Here is a 25,505-nt window from a genome sequence, read left to right on the forward strand (position 1 = left end):
TTTTGGTTGCCCTTCTCTGTAACTTTTCTAATTCTGCTATATCTTTTTTGAGATGTGGTGATCAGAACACGGTGTGACCTCAAGATGAGGACACACCGTGAAGTGATACAGAGGCATTATGATATTCTCTGTTTTAATTCTCCATAACTTTCCTAATAATACCTAGCATTCTATTTACTTTTCTGGCTGCTGCTGCACACTGAGCTAAAGATTTCAACATGTTGTCAACAACACCACCTAGATCCTTTTCCTGAATGGTACTGTTAACATATAACATTGCATTATGTAGCTATAATTTGGGTTACTCTTCCCTAAGTGCATCAGTTTGCAAAACTGGGAAACTGGGCATGCAAATGAAATTTAATGTGGCCAAGTGCAAGGTCCTCTTGCAATTTCTCACAATCCTCTTGGATTTAATAACTTTGAACAATTTTGTATCAACATCAAATTTTTCACCTCACTCACTGTTCCCATTTCCAAGTCATTTATAATTAAGTTAAAAAGGAGTAGCTCCACAACAGATCACTAGGGCACTCCACTATTCACTTTTCTCCATTGAGAAAATTTACTATTTAGACCTACTCTCTGTTTTCTATCTTTTAATCAGTTCCCAATCCACAATAGGATACTGCCCCCTATCACGTGACTTTAATTTCCAAAGAAGTCTCTCATGAGGGACTATGTCAAATGCTTTCTGGAAATCCAAATACACTATATCAACTGGCTCATCTTTATCCACATGTTTATTTACACCCTCAAAACTAACAGATTGGTGAGGCAAGACTTCCCTTGGCTAAATCCATGTTGATTTTGTACCATTAAGTATGTCTATCTATATTTTCAGTAATTGTGTCTTTTATGACAGTTTCTACCATTTTGCCTGGTACAGATGTCAGACTCACTACTCTGTAGTTTCCTGGATCACCCCTGGATTATTTATTTACTTTGAATGTACTTGAAAACGTTTTTATGAATTAGTGCTTCCATGGCAAGCTTCCTTTCAAAGTCTCTTTTGCATTCCTTATAAATGCTTTGCATCTAACTTGCCAATGTTTATGTTGTTTCCCGTTTTCTTCATCCAGATCCCTTTTCCATTTCTTGAAAGATGTTCTTTTAGATATTATAGCCTCTATCACCTCACCTTGAATCATCTAGCCTTCCTTCCACTTTTTCTAATGTGTGGAATATATCTGGTCTGGGCTTCCAAGATGATATTTTTAAACAAGGTCCATGTCTGATGTAAATTCTTAACCTTTGCAGTTGCTCCTTTCATTTTTTTCCTAATCATTTTCCTCATTTTATCAGTCACTCTTTTGAAAGTTATATGCTGTTGCAGTAGATTTCTTTAGTGTCCTCTTTCCAATTATTCATTCAAATTTGATCATGTTATGATCACTATTGCCAAGTAGTTCCAACACTTGTTACCGCTCACACAAAATCATGTGTTCCACTAAGGACTAGGTTTAAAATAGTTTCCTTTCTTGTTGGCCAAGCACCACTGTGACCTCAGGGTCCATGGGGCTTTGCCCATGTACAGTCATGCCAAGGGAGTAACGTGAATGTTTGCGGCTATATGGCCCAACCTCAACATGTGCCAGGCTGAGACTCTCTGGCTCTGCTGAATCTCTACCACAATTTTCATCAGGGTGTTGACCTTTGACAAGGCAGGAAGGCCTTAGCCTAAGCCGTGTCTAGCAGGGTTCCTATGAAGTCCAATTGAAGCGTCGGGATGAGATGGGACTTCAGGTAGTTGATGACAAACCCAAGTGACTCTAGCACCCGGATGATTAAGCTCATGGACTTGACAGCCCCTTCCTGAGAGGTGCTCTTGTCCAGATAATGGAAAACATGTATCCCCAGCCTGCGAAGGTGTCACCACCACGGCCAGACATTTTGTAAAAATCCATGGGGCTGACGTGAGCCCAAACAGCAACACCTGATACTGGAAGTGCTGCTTTTTCACCATGAATCGGAGATACTTCCCATGACTTGGGAAGATCTTGATATGTGTTTACGTGTCCTTCAGATCGAGGGAGCATAGCCAATCCCCTTTTTTTGTACAAGGGGGATCATCAAGGTACCCAGGGAAACCATCTTGAACTTTTCCTTTCTGATAAATCTGTTCAAAGCCTTTAGGTCTAGGATGGGAAGGAGGAGTCCTGTTTTCTTTAGAATCAAGAAGTACCTGGAGTAAAATCCCTATCATCTTTGCCCTGGTGGAACAGGCTCGACTGCTCTGGCCATTAAGAGAGGAGAGCTCCATTAGTAGTAATTCTTGATGCACTACCAGCCCCCAAAGCAGACTTGGAAGGCAATTTGGCGGGGCACCCAATAGGTTCAATTGGTACCCTTGATGGACGATAGAAAGAACCCACTGGTTTGAGGTTATACTGGGCCACTGGTTCACAAAAAAACCACAGCCTACCCTGACCGGCAGATCCATCGGCCCGGGTACAGGTAACTGGACTATGCTCCCTAAGACATAGTCAAAACCCAATCCCTGGAGTTGACTGAGGTGCTAACTGGGCCATGGGAGCTCTCTGCTGCCTAGGATGGCTGTGGGAGCTCTGATGCTGCTGACAGGAGTGAAGGGGCAGAGGACAATGCTTCCTCTCGTGAAAGAAAAACTTCTTCTGCCCAGATCTTGCTGACCTCCTAGTAGAGGACGGGTCCGAAGTGCTGGTAGCGAGTTGGAGGGTTTCATGGTGGTCCTGGAGCTGGGCCATCGCATCCCTCACCCTATCTCCAAAGAGATTCTCCCCAGTACATGGCATGTCAATGAGTATTTCCTGTACCTTTGGTCAGAGATCTGAAGCCTGCAGCCATGACATTCTGCAGGTGCTGATTCCCGCTGCAGAGACCCTCAATGCAGTTTCAAAAACATCATAGGTTGCTCAGACCTCGTGTTTTGCGCACTCCAGGCGCTCATGCACCAGTGACATGAGGGTATCTGGCTGCTGCAGAAGCAACTGCTCGGCCACCTCTTGCACCTGCTTCGAGATATCCAGTGAGTGCTGGCTCATGTAGAGCTGGTAGGAAGTTATGCAAGTAATGGCATGGCTCCCTGAAATACCTCTCTCCTAAGGGCATCCATCGCTCTGTAATCCTTCCCCAGGGGCACCAAGGAATGGGTTTGAGATCATTTGGCTCTCAAAAGCATATTCAATTACCACCAATTGGTGAGGAAGCTGTTGCTTATTGAACCTGGGAACCTTCTGGATGAGATAAACCCCTTTAGCCTTCTTATTCATGGAAGGCACCATGAGAGGATGTTCCCACATTCTCAGCAGTAACTCCTTAAGGATGTCATGCACTAGGACCGCCATGACCTCTTTAGCAGGCTCCACGAACTGGAGGATTTTATGCATTTTGCTCCTGAAATCCTCCTCTGTCAGCAACTGAAAAGGGATGGCCTCCTGCATCGCCCGAACAAAATCTGCAAAAGTGAGGTCCTCAGATGGAGACCTTCTTCACTCCTCTGGAGGAGAAGGATCTGAGAGGAAATCTTCAGAGTCATTGGTGGGGCTCTCCTCCTCACTGACTACAGGGGATAGGGCCCTGGGTGCTCGGCCTTTGTCCAGAGGTGCAGGCACCTGGAGAGCTGCAGGCCTTGGCGTCTTGGCTGTCCTAGGCAGAGCTTCCTCCTCCAAGGAACTGGGCACAACCACTGTAATTGGCAGGGGGAGGCTGCAGTGCTCTGACAGGCACCGACTCCAACCCAGGTACAGACACCAGCTGGATCGGTAATGTGCCAATGAGCACATGGAGTTTCTCCAACAGCGGCTCCAAGATGGATGGTTCTAGCTCTGGTGCTGGACCAATATCCTGCATTGCCAGCTGTAGTCGCCTCTCGAGCTCCTCCTCAAACGATGCTGAAGCCAACAGCGACTGGGAGGAAGCAGAGGTGACTAGATCCTCTTTGGAATAGAGAGGATGATTAGTGACTGGCACCTGGACTGATGGAGACCATCCAGACCCCCAGCACCAATGGAGGACTGGCACTTCTCGCCATGGGGTTGCTTCAGGGCATCACAGCATGAGCTGGGGCATTCCAGTGCCTGGCAACGTGCATTGACTGAGTCCGATGCCGATGATTCTTTGGCTTCCCTCAGTGCTTGACATGGTCTTTCCCTGGTGCTGAAGCCAATGACGAGAAACCCGACATCCTCAGCCAGGAAAAGTCCGATGATGGTACCTACAGTCCTGCCAATGTCGATGGCTCAGTGTCCATCGGTGCAGCTCCGTGATGCCGATGCCGACTCGGACTTCTTTGACCCGAAGAGGTGCTTCATCGTGTCAAGTTGAAGACAACGTCCTTTTGGGGTCATCTGGGCACATTTGTGGCAACTCCAGTCGTCATGCAATGCCCCAGGTAAAGGACACATTCATCATGAGGATCAGTGATGGACATGTCCTCAGGCACCAAAGGCATCGCTTAAACCCGGACGAGGCCATGACGGGATGAAATAAACGGGAGGCAAGATCAAAATCGATGGCGATGACCGTCAATGGCTGGTGGGCATCAAAGCACCACCGCTATGGGGAATAGACCGTGAAAGGAAACTTATGAATAAACTTTGAAAATCCTTAACTTAGAACGTTACGGGGAGGACTGAGAGGGACCTGGCATTGAATACTGTGGCTACTGTAAAAAAAATAAATAAATAATCGCGTTAAGCAAAAAGGGGAAAAATTTCCCAGAAAAAGCCAAAAAACCCAAAAATGCCAACAAAAAAAAAAAAGAGCTCACAAACCACGATTCTGCAGCTCTGTGGAAAAAGACAGACTGAAGATGCGTGGTATAGGCCATGCTGGGCATGCTCAGTGTGGCAAGTCAAAGATCTAGACATTTTGACATAAGTTTTCCTTGTCGGGCCTCCATCTGATGATGTCACCCATGTGTGAGGACTGCCATCTTGCTTGTCCTCAGAAAAATCAGACTTACTAGGTTTGTAGTTCTCGTCCTCAGAAAAATCAGACTTACTAGTTTGTAGTTCTCATCCTCCTCATTTCCACTTTTGTGAAGAGGAACCATATCCAGAACTACTCCTGACTCTAAAGAAGCACTGAAAGTTGAGCCAGCAGAGCTGCCAGAACTTCTCTAAGTTTCCTTAAACCCTCTAATGTATTCCGTTTGGCCCTATCACTTTATCTTTTAGTTCAGATAGTTCATCATAAACAGTCTTCTGAAAATTGTTTGAGGTTTATCTTGCTTCCACATATATTTTTTTCTCTGTTTTCTGTGGTTCTGCTCCTAACCTTTCCTCAGGGAACATCAAAGTGAACTATTTAAGCAATTCCACTTTCTTCTCGGCAGCTTCTATATATTTTTCCTCTTCACATCTGAATCTCAATACCACTTTTGCACTTCCTGCTACCACAAACTTATTAAAAAAAAAAAAGTCTTGACCTCTTGTTGTCTTCCTCTTTCAGCAATCTCTTGTCGTTTATGAACACTAAGCTTTTTTCTTACCTTTACAGCTACTACTTTAGAAAACCATAGCAACATCTTTTTCCTCTTACCTTTCATTAATTTTCTAACAGATAGGTTAGTTAGCCTTACATCTTTTATTTTTGACTACTTCTCTTCTACTTCCTCTAGATTTTCCCATCCAACTAATAACTTTAACCTACTCCCCCAATTTAAAAAGATAGTTTTCCTAAAGTCTACAACACTCACCTCTGAATGAATCTTCGCTGCCTGCATTCTAATACTGAACCACACTATTTGATAATCACTGGAGCTCAGTTGATCATCCGCTATATCAGAAATATTCTTCCCAAATCACTGCCTGTTCATGTTTCACCCCAATAAAAATTATTTTGAAAAAAAAGAAATATTCTCCCCATTGATTAGTATACCAGGTTCACTATCACCCCCTCCCATGTGGATTTTGTTACCAGTTGACAGAACAGTTCTCCCTGCTTCTAGACAACACCAGAGCACCATACTTTCTGATAGCCAGAGTTAATTTATCAACAGCCCTTCCCATTTTACTGGGATCAAAAGGACACTAAAAAATTAGGACTGGGAGGGAGGGGTATCACATGATGTGCCTGTAGAGGAAGCAGCAGAACTGAGGGGCTCCCAGTTTTTTCGTGATAACCTATTTCTTTGTCAAAGGCTGGCCAAATATTGAAGTTAACACACCAAAGTAACTTCTTAAACATTTAATACCCAGATTAATTAGTAAATTAATTAATAAATACACCTGTAGATTTAAAGTACTCTAATTCCAACTCCCTTATTATCCTCAACTTAACTAGGAACTCCACAAAATTAAGATGAAGGCAGCAATCCAGCAGCAAGAGGGGGGGGGGGGGGGGGGGGGGGCTTTCCAGTATTTTGCATTGAGTGTCACATGCATGATTTTTTTACCCGCCAGTGAGAGACTGTGTGTGTGCACTCGATGCAAAGAGCTCCTGGCTCTCAGGGAATGAGTCCGATCTCTGGAGGCTAGAGTGGCAGACTTGGAGGAGCTAAGACAGACAGAGAGGTACATTGATGAAACCTTCAGGGACATAGTAGCCAAGTACCAAATCTAATCTGGCAGCCCCAGTGTTGCCTTGGATCAGAAAGGTCTCCCAGTTGGAGAACATCATCCTGGTGTAATAGGAGGTGATCCTTTAGCAAGGACCTGCTCTCCAAGTGATGTACTGTCCTCTCACAATGAGGACAAGTCTCCCAGGGCTACTGCCCAGGAGGGAAGGGTTAGGCCGGCCATTATAGTTGGTGATTTAATTATTAGAAATGTAGATAGCAGGGTGGCTGGTGGACATAAGGTAACTTGCCTGCCTGGTGCAAAGGTGGTATCACCTAGATAGGATTATAGACAGTGCATAAGATGGCACTCCCCGAGGGTCTCCACTTCTGTGGACCCTTGCACCGGATCGGGACCTAGCCCAACCAAGGCTGCTCAACCCGATCAGTGCTCCCTTTTAACCTCGCTGGAAGAATTTGGTACGGAAATCCGATGGAGACCGGAGACCTGAATTTAAAGATTTTTTCTTACCTGGTCTCGGCGCTTAACGATCATGTGCCGGACAGTCTCCAGCTGCGGGGGGAGAGGGAATTACCTTCACCGCCGCGCTCGGTTCTGCACCCGTTGCCTTTCAGCCACACTGGGGGCTAAGTCCATGCCGGGAACCGGCTACCTCTGAGGGATATCGGAGATCACCTCAGGAATTCTCAACTGGGGGAGGGACCCTTAGGTATCACCGCAGGAGAGCAGGGCTCGATGATCTTTAAGGTACTTTTTTTTTCTTCTTTGCTGTAATTCTTAACACTATTCTAGTGTGTGGGATAGTGTCCACATCTGCTAGGAGACGGAGAGATACTGAAGAGCTGAGGTTACTGCAGGGGTATATCTAGAGTGATGTCAGCTTTGAAATCTGACTCCGTCTCCCATCTGCTAGCAGAAGAGCACATAACCCCACTGGCTACATGCTAGGAAAAGGTAAATAAAAAAAAAAGAATCCCTTGAACATTGCAAGGTAAGACAAAGGTATTCAGCCAATGGATTTCAATTCATTTAAAAGCAATTTCTTCATCTCAGAGAGAATAAAGCTGTTTAATGCTCTTCTCAGGTTGGATCACTATTGCTGTTTGTGCTCCCTGTGACTGCAATAGAACAGCTGTGGCAGGTGGTTTAGACTGCACTGCATGAAATCGTAGCGATTAAAACATGGAGAATGTTTCAAAAGTAGTAACAAAGGCCTTGAACAAAACTAAAGTTATAAAAAGAAAATTAATATGTTTGCCCAGAGATGTTTGTAACATTTTCGTCTCATCTTTAAAATGTCATCTATTTTGAAAATGGCTTGAGCAAAGCTCTGTACAGCCGTAGATAAATACTCATGATTCCCTGTTTTTGAATCTTGAACATTATGTCAAAAAGGGGATCAGTCATCAGACAGCATCTTTTCCACAAGACAGTTTTCAGATTTCTTATTAAGATTTGTGTTTTGCAATCAGTGTGAATAATTAGATGCATTAGCATCTATAAAACAGATTTTTCAGGAGCATTAAGCATTGTATTTATGTCTCCTAAGAGTTTTAAAGTCTCAAGGGAAGCTTATATAAAAAGCTGCCCCTAAAGCAATAAATCTTTCTGCTGCGGGCATGGAAGCAGAATATGGGGCTAAGAGTTTGGATTCTTTACTAGAAAAGGGGAGTTTTCTTTCGAGATGAAAGCTTTCTTTAATCCTCCCATTTCTTAAAGCAGTGATTACAGCATTATTTTCATGTTATTCCTTCTCTAAAGCTGACAGTATATAAATATGAAAAGAACTCCATTTGTGATCCAATTAATAAAAGGATACATAAAGCATCAATAGCCATTCCACTATATTGAGCATTAGTGAATCATGTACTCTTCAAAAATTTGTTTCAAAGAGATTTCTATCTAAGCTCAATTCCTTCAGAGTTTCAAGGTTATTTCAAATGCCGCGGTTTGCTACAATGGTCTCTGAACAAGCCAGTAAACGAACTACCCCTCTGGAAGGAGATGTTTCTCTCGAGAATTGAATAAAAAAGAGCTAATATTCAAGCATGGGTTCTCGCTGAATGTTTTATCGGTGCAAGCGGTAATCTGTTTAAGCAATGTTGTTAAAGCACTTCTGCTTTAAGTCATGGCTATCTATCAGACAGTCTAAATGACCTTATAAGGGTTTCTTCAAGTTTGATACCTGTTTCAGGAAGGGTTAGAAGTCTTATGGCTCGGGGGTGGAGTCAAGATAGCGCCCGAATGAGGAGTGGGAGAAGGTTGCTCCTCAGATTTTTTCTTAAAAACCAGATTTCCTTTGCCTAAGACTTTCAAATATGCCACATACCAAATGTAATGCCCTGCTACGTGAGAGCCAGGCTGCTTCAGCAAGTCCAGAGGTACGGCAAATGTCTATCCAAACCTTCTTCACATCGACGCCGAAAGAGCCAGGAGGACGGAGGACGGAGGCAGAGAGCGAATGCCTCCGCCATTGGCAGATGAAATCTCGCCATGTCCTGGCTCGCCAAAGACACCGTCCCCTCCCCAGCGGGAAAGAGAGATGCAGGATAATATCAGCATGAGCCTTCCGGAGAACCCCATAGAGCCAAGAGGCCAGAAGGGAGGTGAACCGGGAGGAGTATCCCTCAAAGAAAGAGAAACCTCTGCAGGACGGCAGATGGTTGTTCCACAAATTGGATTATATTTACCTCAAATGTCGGAGGATACGGAACCAGATCCTCAGATGCTGGAAATGATTTGGGACATTGTGTCTGAAGCCACGCAAATGGGTGAGTCTCCTCAAGTTTTGACTTCTTTCCTTGTAAAACCCATGGTAATCACAATTGAGTCGATATGGGAAGCTTTGGCAGCCATTGAAGGAGCGATTATTAAACTCTCCAAAATACGCACAGATTCAAATAAACGAAGCATGGAGAACGAAAAAAAAGATTGAAGACCAGGAAAAGAAGTTACACGAAATAGATAAGAAAATTAAAGTAATGGAAAGTTACCAACAATATGCAATTCAACATGAAGCTGTGCAGAATAAGAAGATTGAAAATATTGAGAACTCACTCCATAGTTTAAATATAAGGGTACTGAATTTTCCGATTATAACCCAATTTTCAGTTTTGGATATGTTCAAGAATTACTTAAATGTTATATTAAAGATTCCCACAGAGGCGCTATCCTTAATATCAAAAGCGTACTATTTACCACAGAAGAAAATAGAAGGGGATCGAGAGAATTTAGAACCACAATAACAGTTGAAAGTCACTGAACTATTGGAGCTGTCTCATGAAGATAAAGTAGATACAAGAGGTGTTCTATTTGTTTATTTTGCTTTTTTAAGCGAGAAAAACAATATACTGGGATTGATCTACTACGAAAAAACAGAGTTGTATTATGGCTACAAAGTGTGGTTATTTTCTGATATTACTCGCGCAACACAGGAAAGAAGAAAGAAATTCATAGAAATGAGAGCAGAAGCATTGTTTGCGTTATCCCTATAAATGTGTAGTTATGCATGCAAATTTGACCTATGTATTTTTTGAACCGTCCCAACTACGTTTCTTTCTAGATTCTCACCCCAATGTGACTTAGTCAGCACAGATGGCATGAGTAGGCATACTCATTTATGAGCACATATTTTCTTTTTTCTGTTTGAATATTCTAGATTGTCACTCTTAAGATAATACATCCACCCCGTCTTATTTCTTGTTATTATAGGGTGGATTAAGATATAATGATAATTACAAGTATAACATTTTCATTTGAAAAGTTTTCACTGTAAACCCACCTAATTTTTCCATTCACAATGTTTAATTGTGTAAACTTTAAAAATGCAATAAAAATAAAATAATAAAAAAAAGTCTTATGGCTATGATTTTAAACAAGAGCCGTTTTAAACTGCCATTATAAGGAAGGCTATTGTTGAAGAGGAGCTTAAAGAAAAATAAAAAAAGGAAACAGATTACGAGGGGTTAGTGATAGGTCCATTTGTTGCCTTTGCAGAGTACATAGTCAAAACCATGATTCACGATGATACTGTCATTTACATCTCAACCCTGTGACCTGGCAACTTCCCAACCAAAAACTGGGTTTCCACTTGTTTCTGGGCAAGTACTCTGCCAACAAGCTATTCCCTGAGGGTTTCTCGGGACACTGTGACCTCACAACAACCCTTAGGTTACAGAGCACTAAGAAAGGTATTTTCACACCATTTGCTAAAAATACTGGGATCCTAAAGCAACTCACTTACCTGGGTTGCTAATCAGTCACAAAACACTGTACTAATAAACATAAATTTATTATTAAAAAGAGATTACAGTGAACACAAAAAAGGACTGAAAAGCTGCAAAACCAAATGGATGATAAAAGGAATTTTCATGTTAGAGTAACTGCTAAACTCTAATCAGCTGGTCCACTCAGGTCTCTCACTTTTTTTCTCTCTCCTAGTTCCAATATCACTTTCATTTTCACAGGCAGTTTTAACTGTCACTTTCTTGGAGCCTGGGCAGAATGATGTCATCTGGAATTAACCCTATCAGCTTAAGCTGCTGGTACTTAAGAAACACTGCCACCTGCTGTCCAGTTTTAGATAGTCAGAAAATACAAAACAAAGGTTCTCAAGTGAAATTTTTATGTGACAAACAAATAATAGTATTAACATTCAAAACTCCTGTTTCACCAGTCATTGTACCTTCTAAACTGTGCAACTGCGCACACAGGTCGTGAACCCCACACTAATGGGAAAACATAATGGGGTAGATTTTAAAAGAAGCGCGCGCGGCCTACATGTGTGCTCACTACCCGGCGCATGCACATGTACATCCGATTTTATAACATGTGCGCGCATGTTATACAATCGCGCTGAGCCGCACTGCCTTCCCCCGTTCCCTCCCCCTAACCTGATCTTCCCACCCCTTCCCCTAACCTTTCCTCCTCCTAGCCCTACTCTAACCTCCCCAAAATTTTTAATTTACTTTTTGCGCTGGCCAACTGCCAGTGCGCAATCCCAAGCACAGCAGCAAATGGCCGCTGTGCCTGGAGCCTCTGGACCCCACCCTAGCCCCGGACCGCCCCCTTCCCACCCCGTGACTTACACGTGTTGCTGGACCTATAACCTTTTGAAAATCGGGCCCAATGTGTATAAGAAATCGCAATATTATTTGCATTATATTGACTCAAAGCACAAATTTGAACTTGGCTTATAAGAAGTTGCGCAAACATTTTTTTTGCTCACATAGTCTTTCAAACATTAGAAGGAACATTAGCTATAGTATCCCTTTTTGATGGGGAGGGAGGGGGAGGGTAAGAACTTAGACATGCTGCTGAGGGGCTGCCAAGGCTGTAAGGCAAAAGGACTGCCATAAGACAGTGAATAATAGAACCAATCTCAAAGAGGGGACACATCCATGCAGTAGCTCAAAGACTGAGGGGTTCACAAAGCAGCACATGTGCACACACAGAAACTCTCTCACAAACTAAATAAATATTTATCTGAACTATGAGAGATGGATACGTTTGGCGCCACTGATGCTGTCGCCCATGAGTCATGGCTAATTCAGGCTTGCTTGTCAAAGGACAACAATTGTTGTCCTAGAAGCCAAAAAAGGGCCTGCTGCTCCAACAAGAGATGCAGCTGCAGCTCAAAGAGTGAAGCCCTGGGAACCCATCAGTAAATGACCTAAGATTTGGGAGCTAAAGAGTCCTGTTGTACCAGTACTTCACAAGTCTGCCACCCACTGGAGATGGAAAATCCCGGGAAAATGTTTCATCGCACCACTCCTTCATATCAATGATGTCACTGAAGAATTTTCATTTTCCACCTCCATCTGCCAGACCAGTCCAGACGTGTGGTATAAACTGGACTGGCCTCGCAGGATAAGGAAATGTGTTTAAGATTCCCCACAATAGTTTTAAAAGGTGTTCACATGGGACTCCAGATGATACCAATTCACAGAAAGATGTATTGCCTGAAATCTCTTTACAGTTCTTGAGGTCATTTTTCAAAGTGTGACTGGCACTTTGATTTAAGATATTTGGAAATATTCTGGCAACCAACTGTGTGAAGTTATTTCTCATACCCAGTTATATCATCACTAATGATACTTTTTCTAACATTGTCTTCAAGAATGTTAAATGTTATGCACAGGGCAAAGAAACAATTAATGTGTATTAAAGAATGTCTTCTGTGTACTGGTTATTTCAAAAGTTTTCTTACTTGTTAATTTTCTTTCCATGAATCTTGCTATACCAGTCTGGTTAGGTAGATTATGTCCCCAGTAGATGAAGGCAGAGTACACAACTTTCTCAGTGACCTTTTAGCAACAATATAGAAAAATGGTGCAGCACAGATAAACCCAGTATACCTATGACAAAGCACTAATCAAACTCTTTAACTTGATAATAAAATTCAAGCTGTCAACACTTCAAAATTGGAAGGGAAGATCCCCTTGAATGCAGCATCTGTCCCAAATACTAACAGGAACAGATACATTAGAAAAGGGAAAGAACTGTGCAGATAAGGAAATATACACTGCAGCAAAAATATACCCGGTAAGAACTTGAATCATCTCCTTTCTCTCCTTTTCACAACCCAACTTTCCAGCAAGCTGATTCAATAAACTCCGCAGGAGAGCCGGCACTCCGAGGCGAGCGCCCGCTCTCCCGACGCGTGCCCAGGCACCTCTCCTGGGCGTGCGATTCTTTATTTAAATGAGGGCCCGCGCTAAGGAGGTGCTAGGGATACTAGCGCGTTCCTAGTGCCTCCTTATTAGTGGATGTGGCAGCTGTCAGTGGGTCTGACAATCGACGCTTAATTTTACTGGCATCGGTTGTCAAACCCGCGGACAGCCACGGGTTTGGAAAATGGATGCCGGCAAAATTGAGCGTTCATTCTCCAACCCGTGGGCAGATTTATTTTTTTTTAAAGAAGTTTTTTTTTTTAAAATTTTTGGGGCCTCCAACTTATTATTAAGTCGGAGGGTGTACACCAAAAGCGTTTTTTTCTGCTTTTCTGTACACTTGCCCGGTGCCATCAGAAATTAACACCTGCCTTTGGCAGGCTGTTAATTTCTGAGAGTAAAATGTGTGGCTTGGCCACAAATTTTACTTTCTGTATTTTGGGTGACTAACTAATAGGCTCATCAACAAGCATTTGCATTTGAGATTCCATAGAGGTACCGGCCACTTTAGTGGTGGTCGGATTTGCTTGACCCCTCTCAGGAAGCGGGAGACGTCTGGATGGGAAGATGGACTGATGTTGTCCATTTTGGCTCTGAAGCAGGCCACCGTGGCAAGTTGAACCTTGATGGAGTTGAGAGACAACCCCTTCTTCAGACCATCCTGCAGGAATTCCAGGATCATAGGAATTTTGACTGTCCACAGAAGGATGTTGTGGTCTTCACACCAGGCTTCAAATATTCTCCATATTCGTATATAAGTTAAGGATGTGGAAAACTTGCGTGCTCAGAGCAAGGTGTCAGTTACTGCCCTCGAGTATCTGCTCTTCTTCAGGCGAGTCCTCTCAATGGCCAGACCGTAAGAGAGAATTGAGTTGGGTCTTTGTGGAGGATCGGTCCTTGCTGGAGCAGGTCCCTGTGTGGAGGTAGACACAGGGGGTTCCCCACCAGAAGTCTTCACACGTCTGCGTATCACGGCCTTCTTGGCCAGTCCGGGGCCACTAGAAATACTAACCCCCAGTGGTGTTCTATCTTGCGGATAATCCCGCCCAGTAGTGGCCATGGAGGAAAGGAGTACAGCAAGTTTTGGATGAGGCCGTCAATCCCCTGGGATTGCGAGTCTCGTCTGCGACTGAAGAACTTGGGAACTTGGGCGTTGGACTGAGTTGCCAGGAGATCCATGGCTGGGGTTACCCAGCGGTCTATTATCAACTGGAAGGCTGTGGATGACAGCCTCCATTCCCCTAGGTCTAGACTTTCTCTGCTGAAGTAATCCGCAGTGAATTTGTCTTTTCCCGCAACGTGGGCGGCCGAGATCCCTTGCAGGTTTGCTTCCGCCCACATCATTAGGGGGTCTATCTCCATGGACACCTGTTGGCTTCTGGTTCCTCTTGCAAAGATATATTATATTTCGTCCAATAGCGTGAGTGAAGAACAAACACCTCCGCTAAATGTGACTGAGTTGCTTGAGATGTCTAATGATGAGATTGTGGAAAAGAGAGGAACTGTATCAGTAAAATTTGTATTTCCCTCAGATAGGGACACAGTTCTTAGATTATTCTTGTGTAACAGAGCTGTTAAATTCTATAATCATCAGATCTGGATTTTCCCGGATATAGCCAAAGTGACTCAGCATAGAAGGAAGGAATTCCTGGCTATAAAACAACTAGCTGTACAGTTGGGGGCCCAAATAGTAGTTCGCTATCCCTGTAAATGTTTGTTTATTAAGATTGAACAACGCGAGGTACATATACTATGAACCAAAAGATTTAGAAGTGTTTCTAGAAGCTAAGAAATTAGTTGGGAGTAATGTTGGCTAAAGAATTTGCCGCATAGTAGTGAAAGAGGGCTATACTTATTTTCCTAGATGTATTACCGTTAAGAAATGCTCAATTTATCTTAAATTGTTTACTACTAATTTCATGGTAAATAGGATAACTATTGAAAATGTATAATACAGTTGACAATATTGGACTGTTGAGTTTATACTGAAAATTTTTGTTTTTCTGTAGTTTTGTATTATCCAATCTTATTTGTATGTTTGTATTTTAAGATAACAGATATCCGCATTGTGTTTTGATGTTATGTCATGACATTTGTAAAATTAGTAAAATATAAATTAAAAAAATAATAATAGTGCATTGCAATAGTCAATGGTTGCGAATATTAATGCCTGTAATATAGTTCTGAAATCTGCTTGGCTTAATAATGGTTTTAATCTTTTTACTGTCATTAATTTTCCATAATCTTCTTTAACCTTTTGAGCTATATGTTGTTTTAAGCAAATTTCATTGTCAATTATTACTCCCAGATCACGTACCTTTTCAGTTTGATTGTTAGATTATCATTAATAGTTATTGGTGTTTGAGTGATTCTTGAAGCTTTTCTTTCTAAATGTATAAATTCAGTTTTCTCGATATTTATGATAAGCTTCATTTGTGTCAATAGCTGTTTGATTATGTTTAGATACATCGCCGCTAGTCTCAATGTTTTATCTAGGTCATCAGTTACCTGTAAAAATCAACTGAATATCATCCACATAAAAATAATGGTTAATCCCCAATCTCACTAAAAGCTTATTATTTGAACTTGAAAAAAACGGTTTTATAGGAATGATTCAAACCATGAAATGGTAGCGCCATTGAATCCTATCTCTTTGAGTCTATCTAGTAATATTATGTGGTTCACTGTATCAAATGCAGATGATAAATCAAGTAAAATTAAAAGGTAATGTTATCCATTATCAAATCCTCTCAAAATTGTATGTCAATGATAATAATAGTGTTTCAGTACTAAAATGCTTTCTGAATCCATGTTGGAAAGGATATATTATGTCATTGTTTTCTAAGTGTTCAGTTAGTTGAATTTGTATTGATTTTTCGATTACCGTATTTTTCGCTCCATAAGACACACTTTTTTCCCCCAAAAGTGGGGGAAAATGTCTGTGCGTCTTATGGAGCAAATATAAAAAAAAATTAAAAATCTAACAAAACCCCCCGCCCCCTCCTGACCCCCCCAGACCTTCCAAATTAATTTACTACAACTCCCCACCCTCCTGAACCCCCTCAAGACCTGCCATAAGTCCCTGGTGGTCCAGCGGGGGTCCAGGAGTGGTATCCTGGACTTGGGCAGTCGGCTGCCAGCAATCAAAATGGCGCCGACGGCCCTTTGCCCTTACTATGTCACAGGGGCTACCGCTGCCATTGGTCGACCCCAGTGATCTTGGGGAGGGGTCAGGATGGTGGGGGTTGTATTTAATTAATTTGGCAGGTCTTGGGGGGTCAGGAGGGTGGGGGTTGTTAATTAATTTAAAGTGTTGGGATGGGGTTTTTTTTGGGGGGGCGGGGTTTCCCACAGAATTAGAAAGACAAAACAGTTTTCTGATCTGGGGAATGGACCGAAATGGCCCTCCCCAGACCCGAAAACAAAATGGGAAGAAAAAAAAATGTTATGCACTCCCCTAATTTGCTCCATAAGACGCACAGACACCCGGGGACAGAGCCGGTTTAGCACAAATTTTTTTTTTTAATTTTCCCCCTCTGAATCCTAGGTGCACCTTATGGTCAGGTGCGTCTTATGGAGCGAAAAATACGGTAGTTTAGCCATGAAAGGTAAGTTTGAAACCGGTCTGTAGTTGTTTAAGATAGATGGATCCAATGTTTTTTTCTTTTTGATGGGTTTAATAATGGCTCCTTTTAGTGTAACAGGGAAGATTCCTTCCTTTAATGAGAGATTAATAATATTAGCAATAGTTGAGGCTATCAATTGTTTTAAGGGTTTTAATGCTAAGGTGGAAATTGCATCAATTATATGGTTAGCTGGGTTTAAATTTTTACTCATATTCTCTATCTCTAATATTGAGACCTCGTTGAATTCATTCCATCTAGTTACATCTCTAGGTACCATTTTTACTTCCTGCGATGAGTTGGTTTTTATGCTCTCAAGTAAATTATCGATTTTATTTTTGAAAAACTGAGCTATTTCATCACATCTATGTTCGGGAAGTTCCTGATTTTGCTGATTATTGTCATTCGTCAGTTTACTTACTATGCTAAAGTTATATGTTATAAGTTATATGTTACTATAGAAGTTCCTTCACCTTGGGGAAAGCAATCCAAAGTAAAGATACAACCCGGTCAATAAGGACTGATATTTCCTCTGAAAAATGGATAATAGAATCATCTTCTCTACCGGATACATCCTCGCTCTCTTCCACAGAAAAACAGCTGGCCGAATCTAGCTGATCCTTGGGGAACTCCTGTGCCTCTTCAGGATCACTGAACTGAAACTCCAAAACCAACCTGACATGTTTATTGGACTCCTGATCCACAGGCTGTACCTTCAAGGGGGCACCCAAAGGAGGAGATAGTTGTCCCGTACCCCCAGGCTTCTGAATAGAAGGCTTGAAGTAGGAATCTAAAATAAAAATTCAGGAGAAGATTCCGGGGAAAAATACAAGTCCCTGCCTTAGGAACTGAAAAGGATGATCTAATTACAGGAGACAGCATTGGGAGATCCTGGGGAAGTACAGAAAACACGCTGAAAAGAATCAGAAATGGCTGCAGGAGAAAGACCTGCAGACTTTCCCACCAAACCCACCAACTCAGAGGCCTCCCCTGATCTCTGTTCTGAGCACAGTGCTGAGAGAGACTCTGTCCCCATACTACAGGGTGGCCCATGAAAAAGTAGGCTGCCTCTAATGCATTGGTATTGGAGCTGAGTTACTTTTCCATGAGCCACCCTGTACCAGTGCCCAAAGGTTGTCACGAGGCTGTAGAACATTCTGGCATCTTCCCTGCTTGATATATAGGCAGTTCAAATAGACACCGCGGCAACTGCTGGCCCCATAGCATCAGCTGTTGTCTGCTCATTTTTGATCCTGTACAAAACTGCTATTGTAACAGCAAGAGCCCAGGCGCAGATATGCGGAAAGGACACCTGGCACCCCCAGGCACTTACCTGAGCCAGAAACAGGCCAAACAAACCATCTTTCTACCTTACCAGTGCTCAAGATCAAGTTTTTTTTTTTAGATCCTCACAGTCCAGCAGTAGGAGGTAGAGAGAAAGAGAAAAAAATATCCTTTGCCAATTTTGAATCCTTTCTTTTTTTTTTTTTTTAAGTTACAAGAACAGAAGAACTTCCCTCCTGAGCTCTACCAAGTCCCTTCTGGGACTGGGTCTCTGAGGGGGGGTCGCTATTCTGGCTGAAACCAGATGCCTGACTTTAGAAAGACTTAGCCAATGCCTAAATCACTCCAAGCAGGAGGCAGGCCGAAGTAAAGTCCTGCTGCACCTCCAGTTATTCTACCATCTGCAGGAGACAGAATACTGGGTTTCTCTGTGCTACACCCACCTCTATATAGTGACAATGAGGTCACTTAGAAAGCTGTGTACTCTGCCACTGACCTGTTTGTACCGGTACAGCAGGATGAAATAATAGTATGTAATACACACAAATACAGTGCTTGCTGTAATTAATAAAATATTTATTCTTGGTATTTTGTGGGCCCAGTTCATCAAGATATTTTCTACAGAGACAGAATGGTAGAAAAGCAGTAGTGAATCAGGACATTTAAGTTGCTTCCCTGAAAATACCCAGACCCTTAAAAAAACAGCGATGTTTAAAAGTGTCATATGGAATGAGATCAGTTTATGCAGTGTGTAAGATGCCATTTGACACGTCGCATCAATAAGGAGCAATCAAATACTTTGATTTTTAAGTAATTTATGACACTGCTTCAAATATGGGTGCTTTAGGAGTTCAGCAGACTTCTAGGGGAACAGTTTCACGAATATTAAAAACAGTAGCACTCATCCTGTGCACTTAAAAAAAAATACTATTCTATTTAGAGTGTACAGTATGTAAGAGAATCATAATAGTAATCCTAAAGAATTAAAATACTTACAGTTAATAATCCTATGATTTGAGTATAAAAGAGGCCACACATTCCAATAAACATGATTATGCCCATGAAAGTGGATATTCTAAGCAGGGCCAGCTCGTGTTTAAACACAAACAAATCCTGCAAAGGCAGAAAAGAAATGAATAAATGTATGGAACAGACATCACAAAGAACAAAATAAAATACAAAACAAAGAAATCACAGGCACAAATATTAAACCTTTACAGCATCGAAAATGAATGCTTTAAAGTACAGCAATTTTGCCCTAGTATGGCAATGTTCAAATTAAAGATAGTAGTGGCACTCAATATAGCCTCTGAAGGGTTATACAGATGTTCTTTCCCCACATTTACATGGACACACTGAATACAATACCAGCCTTGTAGCCTTTGCATTATTTATATCTGTCCCATACAGGAGGCTCAGAAATATGCTGAGCAGCCTAGGCATGGTTCCTAAGGTGGTGAACTAGGTTGAAAACTGGTTGAGTGATGAGCAACAGAGAATAGTGATAAAGGAGTTTGCTCCAATGAAAGATGGGTGGACAAATAAGATGGAGATGAAAAAGATGAGGCCTGCTTAAGATTGTGGCAAGTAAGAATGAACGCAATGATGTACACCAACTATGAGAGAGATTGTGGGGTGTTATCCAGTGATCTGAAATGTTGTCATAAGACAGTAGCAAGAACGAGAAGAACTCGAGTGGCATTACAACAGTGAGGCGATAATGCTTTGTATAAATCATGGGTGACCTCATCTGGAGTAGTATATCCAATCTAAAGAGCTCTCCAAAAAGACAGCATAGAAACAGTATTCAGAGAAGGGTTACCAAAATAGTTCAGTCTGTATCATAAGCTTATGATATGAAATGTAAAGACCTATGCATATACCACAGGGCAAGGCTTCTCAACTTTTTATATTTCATGCAAACTTTCGCTTAATTCTTGTGGCATGGCAAATCAAATTTTGCATAATTCTCGCTGCCCCTACCCCTCATCAAGAGAATAGCACTTTGTACCTGTGTCTGTCTCATTCTGCCAGCTTCAAATCTGACATCAGAACATGCAGAATCAGCCAATCCTGTGAGATTACAGTGCATCACACATTCAAACATCAGACTGAAGCTGGCACAGGAGGTGCACACAGGTAAGAAGCACTGCCCCTTCTCCTTCCATTGGAAAGGAGGGAGATGTAAGATTACAAAAGTTCTGGTAGGTGAATTTGGAAACTTGTCCCCTGTAGGACAAGTCGTGAGGGAGCAGTTCATTTTGGTGGGAGGGAAGAAGTCTGGTGGACTGTTCCCATGGAAAATTGTAGTAATCTACTCTCAAAATAGACCTAAAAGCACATTCTTTAACACAAAATATTTTGGGGCCCAGTACAAAAGCCTCCATGCTGGTGAGTATGTCCTGCATACAAGAGAATTAATAACATGTCATAAAGTCTAAATTAGTCGGCAAAATAAAACTCTTCCCAACGTGTGGGACAATGGCACATAAAATATCTAAATAAATAAATAAATGCAAATTCTACAGTGTGAGGGAGACATATCCAGATCAGAGACTTTGATTTGTGTCCCAGTATATTTTATACTGGTGAGTTATTAATATTCTCTATCAGGTAATAAAAGTTTCCAATCTTTGATGTCTCTGGTTTGCTTTTCTGGCTGATTGTGGGATTTTTTTTTTTTTTTTTCATTTTCAGGTCTTCTCTCTGTTCCTTTTTTTGTTTTCCTCTCTCTCTGGTGCCTTTTACTTCTTCGTCTCTTTCCTTGAGTGGATATTTTAATACTTTCTCTTCCTTGATGCGCTCCTTTTTGTCCTACTCCATCTCTCCTCCATTCATCAATCCTTTTCTCGTCCATTATCTCCCATAATTTACTACCCTCAAACCGTGGTGTAGCCAGAACTGACTTTTTGGGGGAGCCCCAACGTTAACATGGGTGGGCAGTAGACATACAGATCTAGGTCCTACTACTTGTACTCTTATTGATAAATAATACTTTAGCATGCACCCTACAATAGATTTCAGAGTGGTTCTGCAACAGCCATCATGCATGAGTGACAATTTAAAATATTTTAATTCTATTACTTCAAGCACTTACCAACATTAAAAATGCCTTATTAATCTATATTAAATTATTTTATATTTGCTGCACTTTATAAATACACAATATCATGTAAAACGTAAACAAAGAACATTTCAATAGAAACATCAGATCTAATCACGTAATAAAACTAATGTCAATATATCTTTTATGAATCCTCTCCAAAAATGCATAAAACTACAATAAATTAGCAATAATCATAATAACCATAAAAAGATTTGCAACAGGTGAACTGAACTAGGACATGCCAAAAAAAAAATACAAATCCCAGTGTCACCTCAGTGATAGCAAAATAATTCCCTTCACTGCTAAACACTTTGTGAAGTAACACAAACCCTGCAAATAAATAAATAGAACTTTACCATATCATAACAGTAACTCTCAGGACTCAAACAGCAGCAACCTTATCTATGAAAAGGCAGCAAGGCTAACATTTCACCAGGCCCTAGAACACTAATACACTATCCCAGTGGGCAAACAGAACAAACCAAACTGCTACAAATCCTTACAGAGAAACTAGATGCTAGCTAAAATTACTGCATCTCTGTCACACATGCGCAACAGAGTCAGACCTAAGACAGAATAAGGGACTACAAATTAGAAACAAACATGCAGACAAAACTGAAATGGAAAGCCTGAAAAACCAGACTCTGAGCACTGGAATACCGAAGACATGAGAAATTACTACTTACTTCATAATTTTCTTTTCTTTAAGACAGTCAAATGAATCCAGAACAAGTGGGTTATGCAACTCTACCAGCAGATGGAGATGGAGCAAACTGACACCACAATATATATACCCCTGCACCGACATCAGTCTGCCAGTATTCGCTTCAAAAGCAACTGTGGACAGACTAGCAAAACTTGATTAAACAGATAACCATTTCAATACTCAGTCAACAGGTAACACTGAGCTCAGACAAGAATGTATTAACACTAGTTTAGGGACTGGACGAACACTTACCTGTAATCCCTGTAATACATAGCCATGGAGGAGGACCATAATCCAGCCATTCGGCAGCCAAGGGAGGGAAGCTGGATTCATTTGATTACCCTAAAGAAAAGGAAATCATCAGGTAAGTAGTAATTTCTCATTTCTTAGTGTCCAGTCAGATGAATCCAAAATAAGTGGAATGTACCCAAGCTACACCCGAATAGGGCAGGAGGTTGCCCCGTGGTCCAGTCAAAACCGCACGTGCAAAGAGTGCAACCCCCCAGGCTTGCACATCCAGACAATACCTGGAAAAAGTGTGTAATGAGGACCATGTTGTAGCTCGGCAAACGTCATCAGGAGACACTTCTGCCAATGATACTGCCTGAGCCCTGACCCGACTAGGTAACGGCTTCCCAGCATCAACGTATACAGCCATGACTACCTCCTTAATCCAGCGAGCTATGGTAGCCCGCAAGGCTAGCTCTTCCCTGCCTAATACCACCGTGAAGGACAAACAGGTGATCCGTCTTCCATAAAGGCTTAGTAACCTCCAAATACCAGACAATAGGTCTCTTCACATCCAAGAGTCACAATAGACAATACTCCTACATCTTTTTCTCTGTGCAGAGATGGCAGGGAGATAGACTGATTCAAGTGAAAGTCAGTGACCATCTTCGGTAGAAAAGAAGGAACAGTATGGAGTCACCCGGAGGAATGGCTCCCAGAAAGACAAGGCCTACAGTTTGGAAACCCTACGCGCAGAACAAATTGCCACAAGAAACACCATTTTCAAGGTCAGTAACCGCAAGTTCAGGTTAGGCATCATACTAAATGTAGGACCCACTAAGAAATTCAATACCAAATTAAGACTCCATAAGGGCACCGGAAACTGCAAAGGAGGACAAAAAATGCTTCACTCCTTTCAGGAAACGGGCCACATCAGGACGAGCCAACAAGGATCCACCATTCACTTGACCTCTGAAACAGGCGAGAGCTGCCACTTGTACCTTTAAGGTATTAAGTACCAAGCCTTTATTCAAGCCATCCTGCAAAAATTCCAAAATGAGCGGGATCTTGATCGAACAAGGAAGAGTACCTCAATCCCCACACCAGGCCTCAAACACTCGCCAAACCCGCACATAAGCCAAGGAAGTGGAGAACTTTCTAACTCTCAGCAAAGTGGAAATCACTGCCGTAGAATATTCACATTTCAGCAAGCGAGTCTTTTCAAGGGCCATACCGTAAGACAAAATCAAGACTGATCTTCGTGAAGAATATGTCCTGTCGCAACAGATTCCTGTGCACCTGAAACCTATGGGGGGAGTCTACCAGGAGCCTTCATAGATCTGCATACCATGGTCTCCTGGGCCAATCTAGTGCCACCAGAAGCACCAGCCCTCTGTGACCCTGGACCCTCCGAATCATCCTGCCCAACATGGGCCACAGGGGAAAGGCATGTAGCAGCTTGTCCTCTGGCCATTCCTGCACGAGAGCAACAATAGCCAAGGACTTTGGATCTCTCCTGTGACTGAAGAATTGAGGAACCTTTGCATTATGAGAAGTCACCAGCAGGTCTAGAAACGGAAGGCTCCAGCAATCCACTATCAGCTGAAAACACCTCGTCTGTCAATACCCATTCTCCTGGGTCCAGACTCTCCCTGCTGAGAAAGTCTGTTCTCACATTGTCTTTTCCTGCAATGTGCGAGGCCGAGATCTCCTGAAGATGCACTTTACCCCATTCCATAAGTTGGTCTATCTCCTGCGACACTTGCAGGCACTTGTTTCTTCCCTGCTGACTGATGTAAGCCACTGTCGCTGCATTGTCCGACATTATCCGGTCCAGTCGACCCTGCAACCTGCCGGTGAACTGCAAGCATGCCAATCGGACTGCCTGGGCTTCCAGCCAATTGATGTCCTAGAGAGACACTTATGCACTTCAGCACCCTTGCACCATCAGTTCCTGACAGTGAGCTCCCCAACCCTGGAGGCTCACATCTGTCGTGAGTACTAACTAGTCTGGTGATTTTAGGGAAGCTCTCGCTCTCTCTCTCTTAGATGATCCACTTGTAACCACCACTGTAGTTGAGAGCAGATCTCCTTCAGCAGGTGGAGCCAAATTGAACAGTCCTGAGACTGTGGGCTCCAACGAGATAGCAGGTAGCACTGAAGAGAACACATATGTGCCCTTGCCCATGGCACCACTTCCAGGATTGCCGCCATCAAACCAAGTACCTGCAGATAGGACCATACTGTTGGGCGTATAGTATTCATCAATAGATGAACCTACACCATCAATTTCTGAATACAAGCTTCCGGGATGAAAACGCTGCCCTGCTGCATGTCGAACCGAATATCGAGATACTCTAGTGACTGAGAAGGCTGAAGACTACTCTTGGCCAGATTCACCACCCAGCCGAGGTTTTGCAACAGGGAAATCACCTTGCGGGTCAACAGGCAGCTCTCTTCCAGAGACTTGGCCCAAATCAGCCAGTCGTCCAAACACAGGTATACCAGGATTCCAACCTTTCTCAACTCTGCCACCACCACCACAATAACCTTGGAAAAGGTTCTGGGTGCAGTGGCCAGACCAAAAGGCAGCACCAGAAACTGATAATGGTATCCCAAAATCATAAATCGCAGAAAACGTGGTGCATTAGCAGGGTGGGAATATTTATTTATTTATTTATTTGAATTTTTTCTATACCGGCATTCGCGATGGGAATCGCATCATGCCGGTTTACAATTAACAAGGTGTGACAAAAGGAGAAATACTTAGAACATTAACAAGTGCTAGAAGAAAAAATAGCAGTTACAATAAAACAGGGACATAATACAACTTGGAATGTAGAGAAGGCGATAGCAAATTAACAGTGAAATAAAAGAATAAAAATAGATAAGTAAAACCTGCCAATTTAAAAGAGAAAGTAACATTATGGAGTTGTCAAAGTTGTTTATTACCCTGTAGGGAGGTCTTAGTTAATTGAATTGAAATTAGGTTCAATTGGTGTCTGGAAAGGCTTTCATAAATAACCAGTATTTAATATGCAGGTATGCCTCGGTCAGAACCAAGGAGGTCAGAAATTCCCCCCGACTGCACGGTTATTATCACTGAACGCAATGTTTCCATGCAACAATGAGTCACCCACAAATGACAGTTGACCCCTTTGAGATCCAGGAAGGGACAAAAGGAGCCCTCCTTCTTAGGCACAACAAAATAAATGGAATATCGACCCGTATTTTCTTGAGAAACGGGCAATGGAATCACAGCCCTCAGATGGAGAAGCCTTGACAATGTACATTCCACTGCCTGCTTCTTCTGCAGGGAAACACCATGAACAGGTCCAGAGGAACACTGTGAAACTCCAGCACATATCCCTCTCATACCACCTC

The 25,505-nt window shown here is 42.3% G+C and overlaps 1 protein-coding gene across 4 annotated transcripts in view; it reads right to left on the reverse strand.

Moving 5' to 3' along the window:
• Nucleotides 1–25,505, reverse strand: part of ZDHHC21 (zinc finger DHHC-type containing 21) — a 98,618-nt gene that overhangs the window by 37,813 nt on the left and 35,300 nt on the right. For all 4 annotated transcript variants that reach the window (XM_029605688.1, XM_029605717.1, XM_029605707.1 and 1 more), the window contains one exon: nucleotides 19,078–19,194. In XM_029605688.1, coding sequence (XP_029461548.1) covers nucleotides 19,078–19,194 — 117 coding nt within the window. The remainder of the gene's footprint in view (nucleotides 1–19,077; nucleotides 19,195–25,505) is intronic.

This window comes from Rhinatrema bivittatum, chromosome 1 (assembly GCF_901001135.1).
Source record: "Rhinatrema bivittatum chromosome 1, aRhiBiv1.1, whole genome shotgun sequence".
Taxonomy (NCBI): domain Eukaryota; kingdom Metazoa; phylum Chordata; class Amphibia; order Gymnophiona; family Rhinatrematidae; genus Rhinatrema; species Rhinatrema bivittatum.